The sequence below is a fragment of the Mus caroli genome, chromosome X (assembly GCF_900094665.2).
Source record: "Mus caroli chromosome X, CAROLI_EIJ_v1.1, whole genome shotgun sequence".
In the NCBI taxonomy this organism is placed as follows: Eukaryota; Metazoa; Chordata; class Mammalia; order Rodentia; family Muridae; genus Mus; species Mus caroli.
The window spans coordinates 96877614-96889869 of NC_034589.1; the positions used below are offsets into that span (position 1 = coordinate 96877614).

Below are 12256 nucleotides of genomic sequence, written 5' to 3' on the forward strand. Positions count from 1 at the left end.
GGCTGTCCTGGAACTCACTTTGTAGACCAGGCTGGCCTTGAACTCAGAAATCTGCCTGCCTCTGCCTCCCAAGTGCTGGGATTAAAGGTGTGTGTCACCACGCCCAGCTTGGGATAATTTTTAAAAACTGAATAGGTCCTGTGGTATGTGTAATCACTTAGTTCCTGGTTTTGATAATCATACCATGGTTACAACAGTCTTTGAGGAAGTGCACAATGAAATGTTGAGTTGTAGTAGTAGTTCATCACGTCCATAGTTTGTGTGTTTTCAACTAGCTCAGGAAAAGTGTGTGTTTGTGCACAAGCATGCATGTATGAATGTATAACACGGAAGACGGAAAGATAAAGCAAATATCAATAAACCTTGCATGAATGATGTATGGAACTTTTCCCCTAACATTCTTAAATTTTTTTCTTTAGTTTAAAATTATTTCAAAATAAAAAAGGAAGGAGCAACAGGTAGAACTCAGCAGTGGAAAACTTATTTAGAACTTTCTATGATTTGTTTGGGGTTTTCTACATGTATCACAGTCTTGCTGTTAAATTATTTTCTTTCTTTCTTTTTTTTTTTTTTTCGAGACAGGGTTTATCCCTGACTGCCCTGGAACTCACTTTGTAGACCAGGCTGGCCTTGAACTCAGAAATCTTCCCACCTCTGCCTCCCAAGTGCTGGGATTAAAGGCGTGCGCCACCACTGTCCAGCAAGTTATTTCTTTATGCAACTGCATCTGTCTTGTATTTCAAATATATTGTGTTCTGTATTAATTGGAACTACATTCCAGACCATATTGTCTCATTATAGGTTATGTCAAAATTCTATCAAAACCTTCTTGTCCACTTTATTCCATGTAATATTTTTTGCCTTGAATTGTTATTTCATTTCTTTTTGGTCTCTATATTTTACTTCTCCTAACTTGGTTTTAAACTTTCAGTATCATTGTGATATAAGAAGTATACTTCTTTTTTAAAAAATCTGCATTTTTCCTGTTTAGTACAAGTGGCTGATCCATGTACATTTAACATAATAATGTTTGAACTTTCTCCTACTATCCTATTTTATACATTCTTACTCTTTCTAGAAACATGGCCAAGTGGAAAGGTGCTGGTGATATGGGAGATTGAGGAGAGTACAGAGGATGGAGGACCAAGAGGTGGCTATCTGATACTGAGCTTGGGCGGCTGGTCTATTAGAAGGGAAAGAGCTTCCCTTAGTTTATGCAATGGCAAAAATGGTGAGTACAGTTTAAAATTTGTTGTTCTACTAGGAAATATAAACAGAGACATGCCTTAAAAGCCATATGATTCAAATTTTGAAACTTATACAAAGTTTTAAATTATATATATATTCATAGTTTCATGGAGGGATCTGAATTTTGTCTGTGGTTTAAAGAACAATTTGATGGGTCAACATGTACATTAAGATTTTATCTATAACAAAGATAAACTAAACTCCATTGATAAGCCTTGGTAAAAATAAGAAAGAAAATGTACCTTGGCCATTCCAACTGAACTTGCATTCAATTCCGAGATGCCTTGATTTGTCTTATCACCACGTTCCCATATCCCAAAGTCCTAGCAAAAAATAATCAAGATATAACTCATTACAATCAAATTATAACCACTAAACATTCATTAGATGTATAATCCTTTAATAAAAAACATTAATAGCAGCAAATTTTTACATACACACTCATATACTCACTCTGTGTAGGCTATTAAGGAGCAGATGATGACCTAGGTTAAATTGGGGCCTCTAAAAAGTTGTGAGTCTCTTCAACACTTGATTAGACCATCTAGAAACACTTCTCAAGTTTTCCCTAAAGGAGATTCCCATGAAGTCTAGCACATAGAGCCTAAGCAACAGCTGGTATTTTTATGTGAAACTTACATTCTTATCTTAATCTCTTGGTTCTTAAAATTTACAATACATGCATTATCTTCCTTAATGCTTACTTTTAAAAAATATACTTTTTATTTTTATCATGTATATCTGAATAAGGTGTCAGAATCCCTGGAACAGGAGTTACAAACAGTTGTGAGCTGCTGTGTGGGTGCTGGGAATTGAACCTGGGTTCTCTGGCAGTGCTCTTAACCAAGCCATCTCTCTACCCTTAATCTTTACATTTCACAGATGATGAAACTAAATTACAAAAATGACAGTAAGTAACTCATCCAAGGTTGTATACTTGGTAAGTGACAGAATCCAGAGTACATTCTAAGGAATTTCACACCAAAACCTACTCTTAGCCATAGCTATAAACATTCCCTAGGCAATATAAAAATATTTAAAATTAATTTTAATACTTATTAAAAAACTTCAGAATTACACAAAATTGCAAAAATAGTACAATGAATCCCCTAACACTTATGACTTAGTTTTGCCTAATGTTAACATTGAACATAACCACAGTACAACTGCTAAAGCTAAGGACTCAACTCAACTAAGCAACTGAGTTAACTATGGACTTCATGCCTGTACTTTCCAAGAGCTGGAATTGTAAGTGTACACAACCATGCCTGACTGGTGTTTTTTATATATTCCAAGATTCAATTTCATCCCTGCCATGTCTCCTTAGTGACTTCTAATCAATAGTGCTTTCTCAAATCTTATCCTTTGTGACCTTGATACTAAGTAAAAAGGACTGAAAGCCAAACAGTTTGGTTACCATTGGCATTTTCCATTTTACTTTTCTCTTTTTAATTAGTAAATACTTTGAGAGATAGTTCAATATTATATAAATATATCACTAGGTAGGGTTGCTCCTTGTTGCAAACCTGAGATGAGACTCTATCTCAGAAAAACAAGATGATCATGCAAATAGTTTGCTTCTCCTTAAACAGCCATCCACCAATTCAGCATTCTGCCTTAATTGCTTACAGTAAGTATAGTTTTGATGATAATTTTAATCTATTTTCCTTGCTACCTTTATGGCCATTAATTATAATCCTTCTCCAAGGAAGGCAGTCCATTATTCCTTGTTTTTTTTCTTTTTCAGTTGTTTATTTATTGGTGTGTGTATGTTTGCTGGTTTATTATGGAATGCTATCATTATTTTGTTGCCTACATTGTTAATTGTTCCAGGTTTAGCCACTAGTAGGCTCCTGTGCCTCTTAGTTCTGACATTTTCTAGTGTCATTTTTGACATTCCCTGTTCCTCACTGGATACTTCTGAAGTGTTTAGTACTACAAGATGCTTCAATCTCAACCTTGAATATGTATTTAGGTGGGTGTAATGGCATACACTTTTAATCCCAGCACTCACGGGAAAGAGGTAAGCAGACCTCTGAATCCACATGAAAGCGGTGGTGCAGTATGCCTATAATCCCAGTACTTGGGAGTCAGAAGCAGATGGATCTTTAAGTTCTAGGTCATCCTGGTCTGCAGAGCAAATTCTAGGACAGCCAGGGCTATGCAGAGAAACCCTGTCTCAAAAAACCAAACCAAACCAAACCAAACCAAACCAAGCCAAGCCAAGCCAAGCCAAGCCAAGCCAAGCCAAGCCAAACCAAACCTAACCTACATTGAGATTTCATCTCACCCCATTCAGAATATCTATCATCAGAAAAATAACTAACAACAAATGTAGGAAAATGTTACACACTGCTGTTGGGCATGTAAATTAGTCCAGCACTATGAAAATCAGTATGGGAGTGCCTTTAAAAACTAAAAATAGATCTGCTATCTGATCCAGCTATACCACTTCCAGAAATAGAGCCAATGGAATCTAAATCAGCATACCACACACATATCACATACATACCCACATTTACTATAGCACTATTTACAAAAGTTAAGTTACAGAAGCAGACTATATGTCCATCAAAAAAGAAATGGGTAAAGTTACACATACATATGCATGGAGAAATGAACATTATCAAAAGTGATAAATGCATTTTAAAGTAGTATCTTTTAAAATAATACAACAGTTGAAAGTGAAAAAGAATTCTGAGTGGAGATACAGTTCGGTGACAGAGTATCTGCCAACCATGTGTAAGGACTTGTGTTTAATCCTAGCACCACAAAAAGAAAAGAAAAGAGGTATGTTAAATACAAGGGGGTTAGCCAGTAACGATGGACACATAGTAAAAGCACAATCAGAGATGATTGCAGTATTTGTCCAGTCTTAGAGTGATTGTATTCATCCATTCCACAACAGTAGTTTTATATATTTATTGATGTATAATGGTGTATATAAACCGGAATATAGTTGAACTGTATGATTCCTCTTTTAAAATGTTTAGTACAGTTGTGTGTGTGTGTGTGTGTGTGTGTGTGTGTGTGAGAGAGAGAGAGAGAGAGAGAGACAGACAGACAGACAGACAGAGACAGAGAGACAGACAGAGAGACCGAGAGAGGAAGAGAGAGATCTTGCTCAAAACATCAGTCTTGGCAGAGAGCACCTTTAACCACTGAACAAACTAGCTGGTACCACTGTGATTAATTTATTATATTTATATATGTGAATCTATCGTCACAATAAGATAGGTTCAAAAACTTCCAAAGTCTCCTCCTGGCTTCCAAAATCCATTTCTTCCTCTGCCCCTGTTATAAAGCAATCACAAATCTGCTTACTGTCATTACAGATGTCTAGAATTTTGTTAGTGTAATTATCTTGTATGTATGTGTATAATACATACACATATATCTAGTACACATACAAGCATGTATGTACACATGTATACACACACACACACACAAACACACACACATTTAAAGAGAGGCTCTTACTATGTAGTTCTGGCTGGCTTGGGCCTTGCTATTCAGACTAGGCTAGCCTCAAAGTCACAAAGATCCACCTGTCTCTGCCTCTCCCAAATGCTGAGATTAAAGCCTTACACCACCATGCCCCGGCTTGTGTACATTTTCTATGAAATTTCTTCTCCTAACCATTATGCATTTTAGATTTATTCATGTTTTTGCATGGCTCACAGTTCATTTTTTTTCTTGTTGAACAAAATGGCCTTTCATGAACAGTGCAATTTGTTTATCCCTGTCCTTGTTCCTGGGCATTCAGATGATTTGAAGATTGGAAGATTATAAAGAAAGTGTCAATGAACAACAGCAACAAAAACCTTCATATTAGACTAAAGGAAAAAACGCATTTCTGTAGTGTCTAACGCAACATCTTATACAGAGAAAATATTATTGATGACATTTAATATGAACCTACTTCATATGGTAGTTCATAAGGGGAATAAACTTTTTGTACACTAGATCAACAACAAAAACATGAATAAATTTTATTTGTGTACAGCCAAATGGCCCATAACATTACTCAGTTATCATGCTTCTTTTAAAGGTTTCAGTTAAAATAAGACTAGAAGAGGCTGGGGATAGATCTCAGTTAGTTGACTGTTTGCTAGGGCTCAAATCCTATCACCACATAAAACTGATCATGGTAGCTTATGCCTATAACTCCAACACACTCAGGAGGTAGAGGCAGAAGAATCAGAAGTTTAAGATCACCTTCATGTGTTGAGTTCAGGATGAGCCTAGCCTAGAGATGCTCTAATAAAATATATTAAATGAAAATAGTAATTAATAAAATGACTACAGATTCGTTTCATTGCCAAGCACATACTATGAAGAATAGAATTTGAAAGAACTGAAAGCACAGCATTTGGGCCCTCTTTATCTCTGTAACACATTGATGACAGGGCAAGCAGGGGAATGAAGATCTTAGTAAAGAAATTGAAAATGCTTTTGTCATGAGCCTTTTTGATTCATTCATTATAAGGAGAAGTGAGTTGTTCGGTGTTTTGGAAACAAAAACATTCTATGTTTAAGTCCATTCTAAAGTAAGTACTTACAGCAGTTTTATAAGCAGCTTCAATGTAAAACACAAGGTTCTGTATAAAATTGACTTCGTCTAGGCTGTGGATGATATGGAGTCCTGAGGGAAAAAGACAGTTAGTTGGTTATCACTTCAGCCTCCCGCCCCAAAATGGAAATGACTCAGTGAACTCTGCTTCAATCAACTTCCCTTCAATTGCCTTTACTGACCTGCCCAGCACATGTATTTTTATTAACTGAGATAGACCTTTCATATAACTTATCATGTAATTCATATAATATAATATATAATAATATTTTTATTGTATTACAGTATATATCTATTACATCAATCAATTCTGGGACATATTCATCATCACAAGAAGGAATTCTTTACTTATTGGGCATTCATATAAACTGAGGCGTATATTATGTTATCAGTGTTTGTTCTCTGAACACAATATTTTGAAGCTCCCTTTGTGTTGTGGAATGCATCAGTACTTCTTTTATTGCCAAAAAATATTAATTGTGTGAATACACCATATTTAAATTATCCAATCATCAGGTGATAGACCTTGTTGTTGTTTCTACTTTGTAGCTATCATAAATAATGCTGTTATAAATATTCATATATACTTTTTGTGTATGTGGACATATATTCCATTTTTCATATATATATATATATATTCATACATACATATATATGCATACACACACACACACTTAGGAGAGAAACTGCTGGATCATATGGTAACTCTATATTTAAGCCTCTTGAGGCATTGCTACACTGCTCTCCAAAGTGGTTGTATTATTTTACATTAAAATTTAAATTTCTTTACTTAATTATTTATCTCTTTATGTGTGTGCGTGCCATGGTACACAAGGAAGTCAGGACAACTAAGGGTCGTTGGCTCTCTCCCTCCACCATATGGATCCAGCTATTGCACTCAGGCTGTCAGACTTAGTAGCAAATACTTATACCTGCTGAGATATATCCTTTGCTCTTATTTTACATTTCTCAGAGCAGTGAACAAAGGTTTCAACTTCTCCATATCTTCAGCAAGACCTTTAAATCTGTCATCTTGATTCCTGCCATTCTGTTGTGGCTGAAGTGGTTATTACAGTGATTCAGGCCAGTATTCCTCTAGTGACTGATGATGCACAGCATTTTGTAATGTACTTAATGGTTATTTCTACAAACTCCATAGAGGAAAACCAGTTCATATCCTCTAGCCACTTTTTATAAAATAAATTGAGCTTTTTGGTGTATGAGTGTTTTTGCCTACATATATGTCTGTGTGCTTCATGCATGCTCTGTCTGTTTAGTCCATAAGAAGACATCATATTGCCTGGAACTGGAGTTACAGATAGTTCTGACCTGTCATGTGGGTGCCATGGATTGAACCCACGTCCTCTAGAAGAGCAGCCAGTGCTATTAAACACTGAACCATCTCTCTAGCCCTCTCTAGCCATTTTAAAGGAGGCTATTCTTTCTCTCTCTCTCTCTCTCTCTCTCTCTCTCTCTCTCTCTCTCTCTCTCTCTCTCTCAAGTTTGAGATCCTTACACCTTTGCCTTCTATTAGGTTTAAAAGCGTATACCACCCCAACATATCTGACCTAATTATTCTAATATTTTCTAAACAATGAGTTGTGGGAATTCTTTCTACTCAATATAAATAGCTTATATATGATTTGCAAATATTTCCTTCTATATAGGTTGATTTTTCATACATACACACTACACACAATACACATACATACATACATACATACATACATACATATATCATACATGCACACACACACACTGAGGAAGGGTGGGTGTTTGTTTTTTTTTTAAATGAGGTCTCAGCTTTTTGGAACGGGGATAGTACAAGGGCAAGATGTAGCTGCTAGAGTTTCACGGTATCATGGTGGATCCATCAGGATTTGCCACCGGAGGAATCAGATTTAAGGCTTACACAATTGGGTTTTAGTTGTTGCACCCAGAGATTGAATTACCGTTGCTTCCGAAAATAAATAAATAAATAAATAAATAAATAAATAAATAAATAAATAGGGTCTCATAGGTTAGCATCAAATTTGCCATTTAGCTGAAGATGAACTTCAACTCTGGATCCCACCCTCACCTCCCCAGTGCTCGGATTACAAGCAGACATCATACTATACACAGATTCTCTTTTACTTTCTTAGATGGGTCCTTGATGTTAATTTTGGTAAATTGCAATTACGATTTTTTTCTGTTTGTTTGTTTGTTTTTTTGAGACAGGGTTTCTCTGTATAGCCCTGGCTGTCCTGGAACTCACTCTGTAGACCAGGCTGGCCTTGAACTCAGAAATCTGCCTGCCTCTGCCTCCCAAGTGCTGGGATTAAAGGCATGCACCACCACGCCCAGCACGATTTTTTTCTTTAGCTGTTTATACATTTGGCATCATATCCAAGAGAACGCTCACTCCTGTTTCCCTTTGCTGTTATTTGTTTATATTGTTTCTGTTTTATGAGAAGAGTCTCATGTATCCAAAAATGGCTTTAAACTCACTATGTAACCAATCCTGGCTTTGGATTCCCAATCCTCTTGTCTCTACCTCTCAAGCACTGGGATTACAGGTGTGTTCCCCCCCACCTCCGCCTGTCCTCCCTTCTACCCTCCCTCTTCCACTCTTTTCAACCTTTTCTCTCTTTTCCTCTCCCCCCTTTCTTTGACAGGGCCATGATATATATCCCAGGTAGCATCAAACTCATAATCCTCCTGCCTCTGCCTCCTAAGAGCTAGGATATAGGTGTGTACCACTATATATTTCTATTTTCTTGTTCCTTTGCGTCTAAATTTTTAGGTTGAAAACTGGGTAGTATTATATAGTTAGTATGTTGTGAGAATGCAAGATCTCTATTCTCTGGAGACTGTTTCTATTTATTTAGAGGTTTAACTGAACTAATTCAGTATAATCTATTCCCCCATAACATGCAGCCTCTGGTAGTCATCAGAAGACACAGTCTTAGGCACATGAACTGTCACTCTAAGATGATGTTATTAGAGCTCATTAACAATTTCTTTCCTCTTTCCTGTCTGGGCCAGTGCCCTGAGCAGACCTTGGGTGCAAACTCCACCACCAGTTCCACAACACCCAGAGGAAGAGCTACATCCAGACACTCTAACAATCCCAGGATTATAGGACAATGGGCTATAAACAGACAGCCTGGTCTCCATTGAACCCCAGTGGTACCCAATATGTGGTAATTTCCACCTACATGGGATGGTAGGCATTCCCTCATGTCTCCTGGACCCCTGGCTCCTGTCAAAGTTACCGCCCCCACAGTCCCCACAGAAGAGGCATATGGCTATTAGTCAGGTAGTCAATGTCCCAATGGCCTTCTGGCTAGACTCCTCCCCAGCTATCTGGCAACAGCAAGATAACAAAGCCCACTATAAGAGGGGCTGCTTGGCCCCTCCTCACTCTCTACGCTTTCTTACTCTCTAAGTTTTTACCTCTTTTACTCTCTAGCCTTCTCTCTCTCTCTCTCTCTCTCTCTCTCTCTCTCTCTTCCCCCTTCTCTCCTCGTGGCCATGGCCGGCCTCTCTCTCTCTCTCCTTCTACCTTTTCTCTTTCTCCCTGCCTTTCTATAATAAAGCTCTAAAACTATAGACGTCTCTGAAGGACTCTCACCTGCGTGGAAACCATCCAGCACCCTTCTTTCCCCCTGCCCTCTCTTCCCATATCTCTGGGGCCAAGTGCCGCCCCAGGGCCCCTATTCTGTTCTCAGCTTCTCCACAGTATCCAGCTTGGGATGCTGGAGGCTGAGAACCTGGTACCAGGGGCTGCCCCTTGTCCATCCCCTGCCGTGTGGGGTCAGTGGCTTCAAACAGCCAGATGCCCACCCGAGGCTGCATATAAAGCATGTGCAGTCCTCCCTCATCTGCCTGCCCAGAACACCAGAACTTGGGCGGGATGCAGGCACTCTCTCCAACTCCCCTCTTCCCACACACCCACACAGCCCCACACAGGATCATAGGATCAGAGCCATTCCCACAACACCCAGAGGAAGATCCACTCCCAAGCGCTCTAACACACCCAAGACCACAGGATAACAGGATCCCAGGAGCTTGGTGACACCAGGATCCCAAGGTCCCAGAGGCAGCTTGACACCCAGGAGCTCTGACATACCCAGGATCTCAGGATCATGGAATCCCATAATAACAGGATCACAGAGACAGCTGAACTCTGAGGAGCTCTGACACAACCAGGATCACAGGAAGGAAAGGCTCCTGTCAGATATAGCAAGGGCAGGTAGCACTAGAGATAATCAGATGGCGGGAGGCAAGTGTATGAACATAAGCAGCAAAGATCAGGATTACCTGACATCATCAGAACCTAATTCTCCCACCATAGCAAGTCCTGGATATACCATCACACTGGAAAAACAAGATTCAGATCTAAAACCACTCCCCATGATGGTGATAGAGGACTTTAAGGAGGTCATAAATAACTCCCTTAAAGAAATACAGGAGAACACAGGTAAACAGCTAAAAGCCCTTAAAGAGGAAACACAAAAATCCCTTAAAGAGTTACAGGAAATCACAATCAAACAGGTGGAGGAAATGAACAAAACCATCCAGGATCTAAAACTCAAAATAAACACAATAAAGAAATCACAAAGGGAGACAACCCTGGAGTTAGAAAACCTAGGAAAGAGATCAGGAGTCATAGATGCAAGCATCACCATCAGAATATAAGAGATGGAAGAGAGAATCTAAGGTGCAGAAGATACCATAGAAAACATTGACACAACAGTCAAAAAATGCAAAATGCAAAAACTTCTAACCCAAAACATCCAGGAAATCCAGGACACAATGAGAAGATCAAACCTAAGGATAATAGGTATAGAAAAGAGTGAAGATTCCCAACTTAAAGGGCCAGTAAATATCTTCAACAACATTATAGAAGAAAACTTCCCTAACCTTAAAGAAACAGATGCCCATGAACATAAAAGAAGCCTACAGAACTCCAAATAGACTGGACCAGAAAAGAAATTCCTCTCATCACATAATAATCAAAACACCAAATGCACTAAATAAAGAATATTAAAGGCAGTAAGGGCAAAAGGTCAAGTAACATATAAAGGCAGACCTATCAGAATTATACCAGATTTCTCACCACAGTCTATGAAAGCTAGAAGATCCTGTGCAGACATCATACAGACCCTAAGAGAACAACAATGCCAGCCCAGGCTACTATACCCAGCAAAAGTCTCAATTACCAAAGATGAAGAAAACAAGATATTCCATGACAAAACCAAATCTACATGTTATCTTTCCATAAATCCAGCCCTTCAAAGGATAGTAGATGGAAAAAACCAACACAAAGAGGGAAAATAAACTCAAGAAAAAGCAAGAAAGTAATCTTTCAACAAACCTAAAGAAGATAGCCACATGAACAGAATTCCAACTCTAACAACAAAAATAACAGGAAGAAACAATTACTTTTCCTTAATATCTCTTAATATCAATGGACTCAATTCCTCAATAAAAAGACAGAGACTAACAGACTGGTTATGTAAACAGGGCCTAACATTTTGGTGCATACAGGAAACCCACCTCAGTGACAAAGACAGACACTACCTTAGAGTGAAAGGCTGGAAAACAATTTTCCAAGCAAATGGTTCCAAGAAACAAGCTGGAGTAGCCATTCTAATATCAAGTAAAATCAACTTTCAACCTAAAGTTCTCAAAAAAGATAAGGAGGGACACTTCTTACTCATCAAAGGTAAAATTTACCAAGGTGAACTCTCCATTCAGAACATCTATGCTCCAAATGCAAGGGCACCCACATTCATAAAAGAAACTTTACTAAAGCTCAAAGCACACATCGCACCCCACTCAATAAGAGTGGGAGACTTCAACATCCTACTCACCAATGGACAGATCATGGAAACAGAAACTAAACAGAGACACAGTGAAACTAACAGAAGTTATAAGCCAAACAGATCTAACAGATATTTATAGAACATTTCATCCTAAAGCAAAAGAATATACCTTCTTCTCAACCCCTCATGGTACCTTCTCCAAAATTCACCATATAACTGGTCACAAAACAGGCCTCAACAGATACAAGAAAATTGAAATAATCCCATGCACCCTATCAGATCACCTCAGACTAAGGCTGGTCTTAAATACCAACAAAGACAACGGAAAACACACATACATGTGAAAGCTGAACAATGTTCTTTCTACTCAATGATAACTTGGTCAAGGAAGAAATAAAGAAATTAAAGACTTTTTAGAATTTAATGAAAATGAAGATACATCATACCAAAACTTATGGGACACAATGAAAGCAGTGGTAAGAGGAAAACTCATAGCTCTAAGTGCCTCCAAAAAGAAACTAGAGAGAGCATACACTAGCAGCTTGACAACACACCTAAAAGCTCTAGAACAAAAGGAAGCAAATTCACCCAAGAGGAGTAGACGGCAGGAAATAATCAAACT

The 12256-nt window shown here is 38.2% G+C and overlaps 1 protein-coding gene across 2 annotated transcripts in view; it reads right to left on the reverse strand.

The window, feature by feature from the left end:
• The window catches only part of Phka1 (phosphorylase kinase regulatory subunit alpha 1), a 113404-nt gene that overhangs the window by 88737 nt on the left and 12411 nt on the right, over nucleotides 1–12256 (reverse strand). For both annotated transcript variants that reach the window (XM_021152825.2, XM_021152821.2), the window contains exons 5-6: nucleotides 5811–5893; nucleotides 1491–1571 (exon numbers count right to left, since the gene is read on the reverse strand). In XM_021152825.2, the coding sequence (XP_021008484.1) occupies nucleotides 1491–1571; nucleotides 5811–5893 (164 nt within the window). The remainder of the gene's footprint in view (nucleotides 1–1490; nucleotides 1572–5810; nucleotides 5894–12256) is intronic.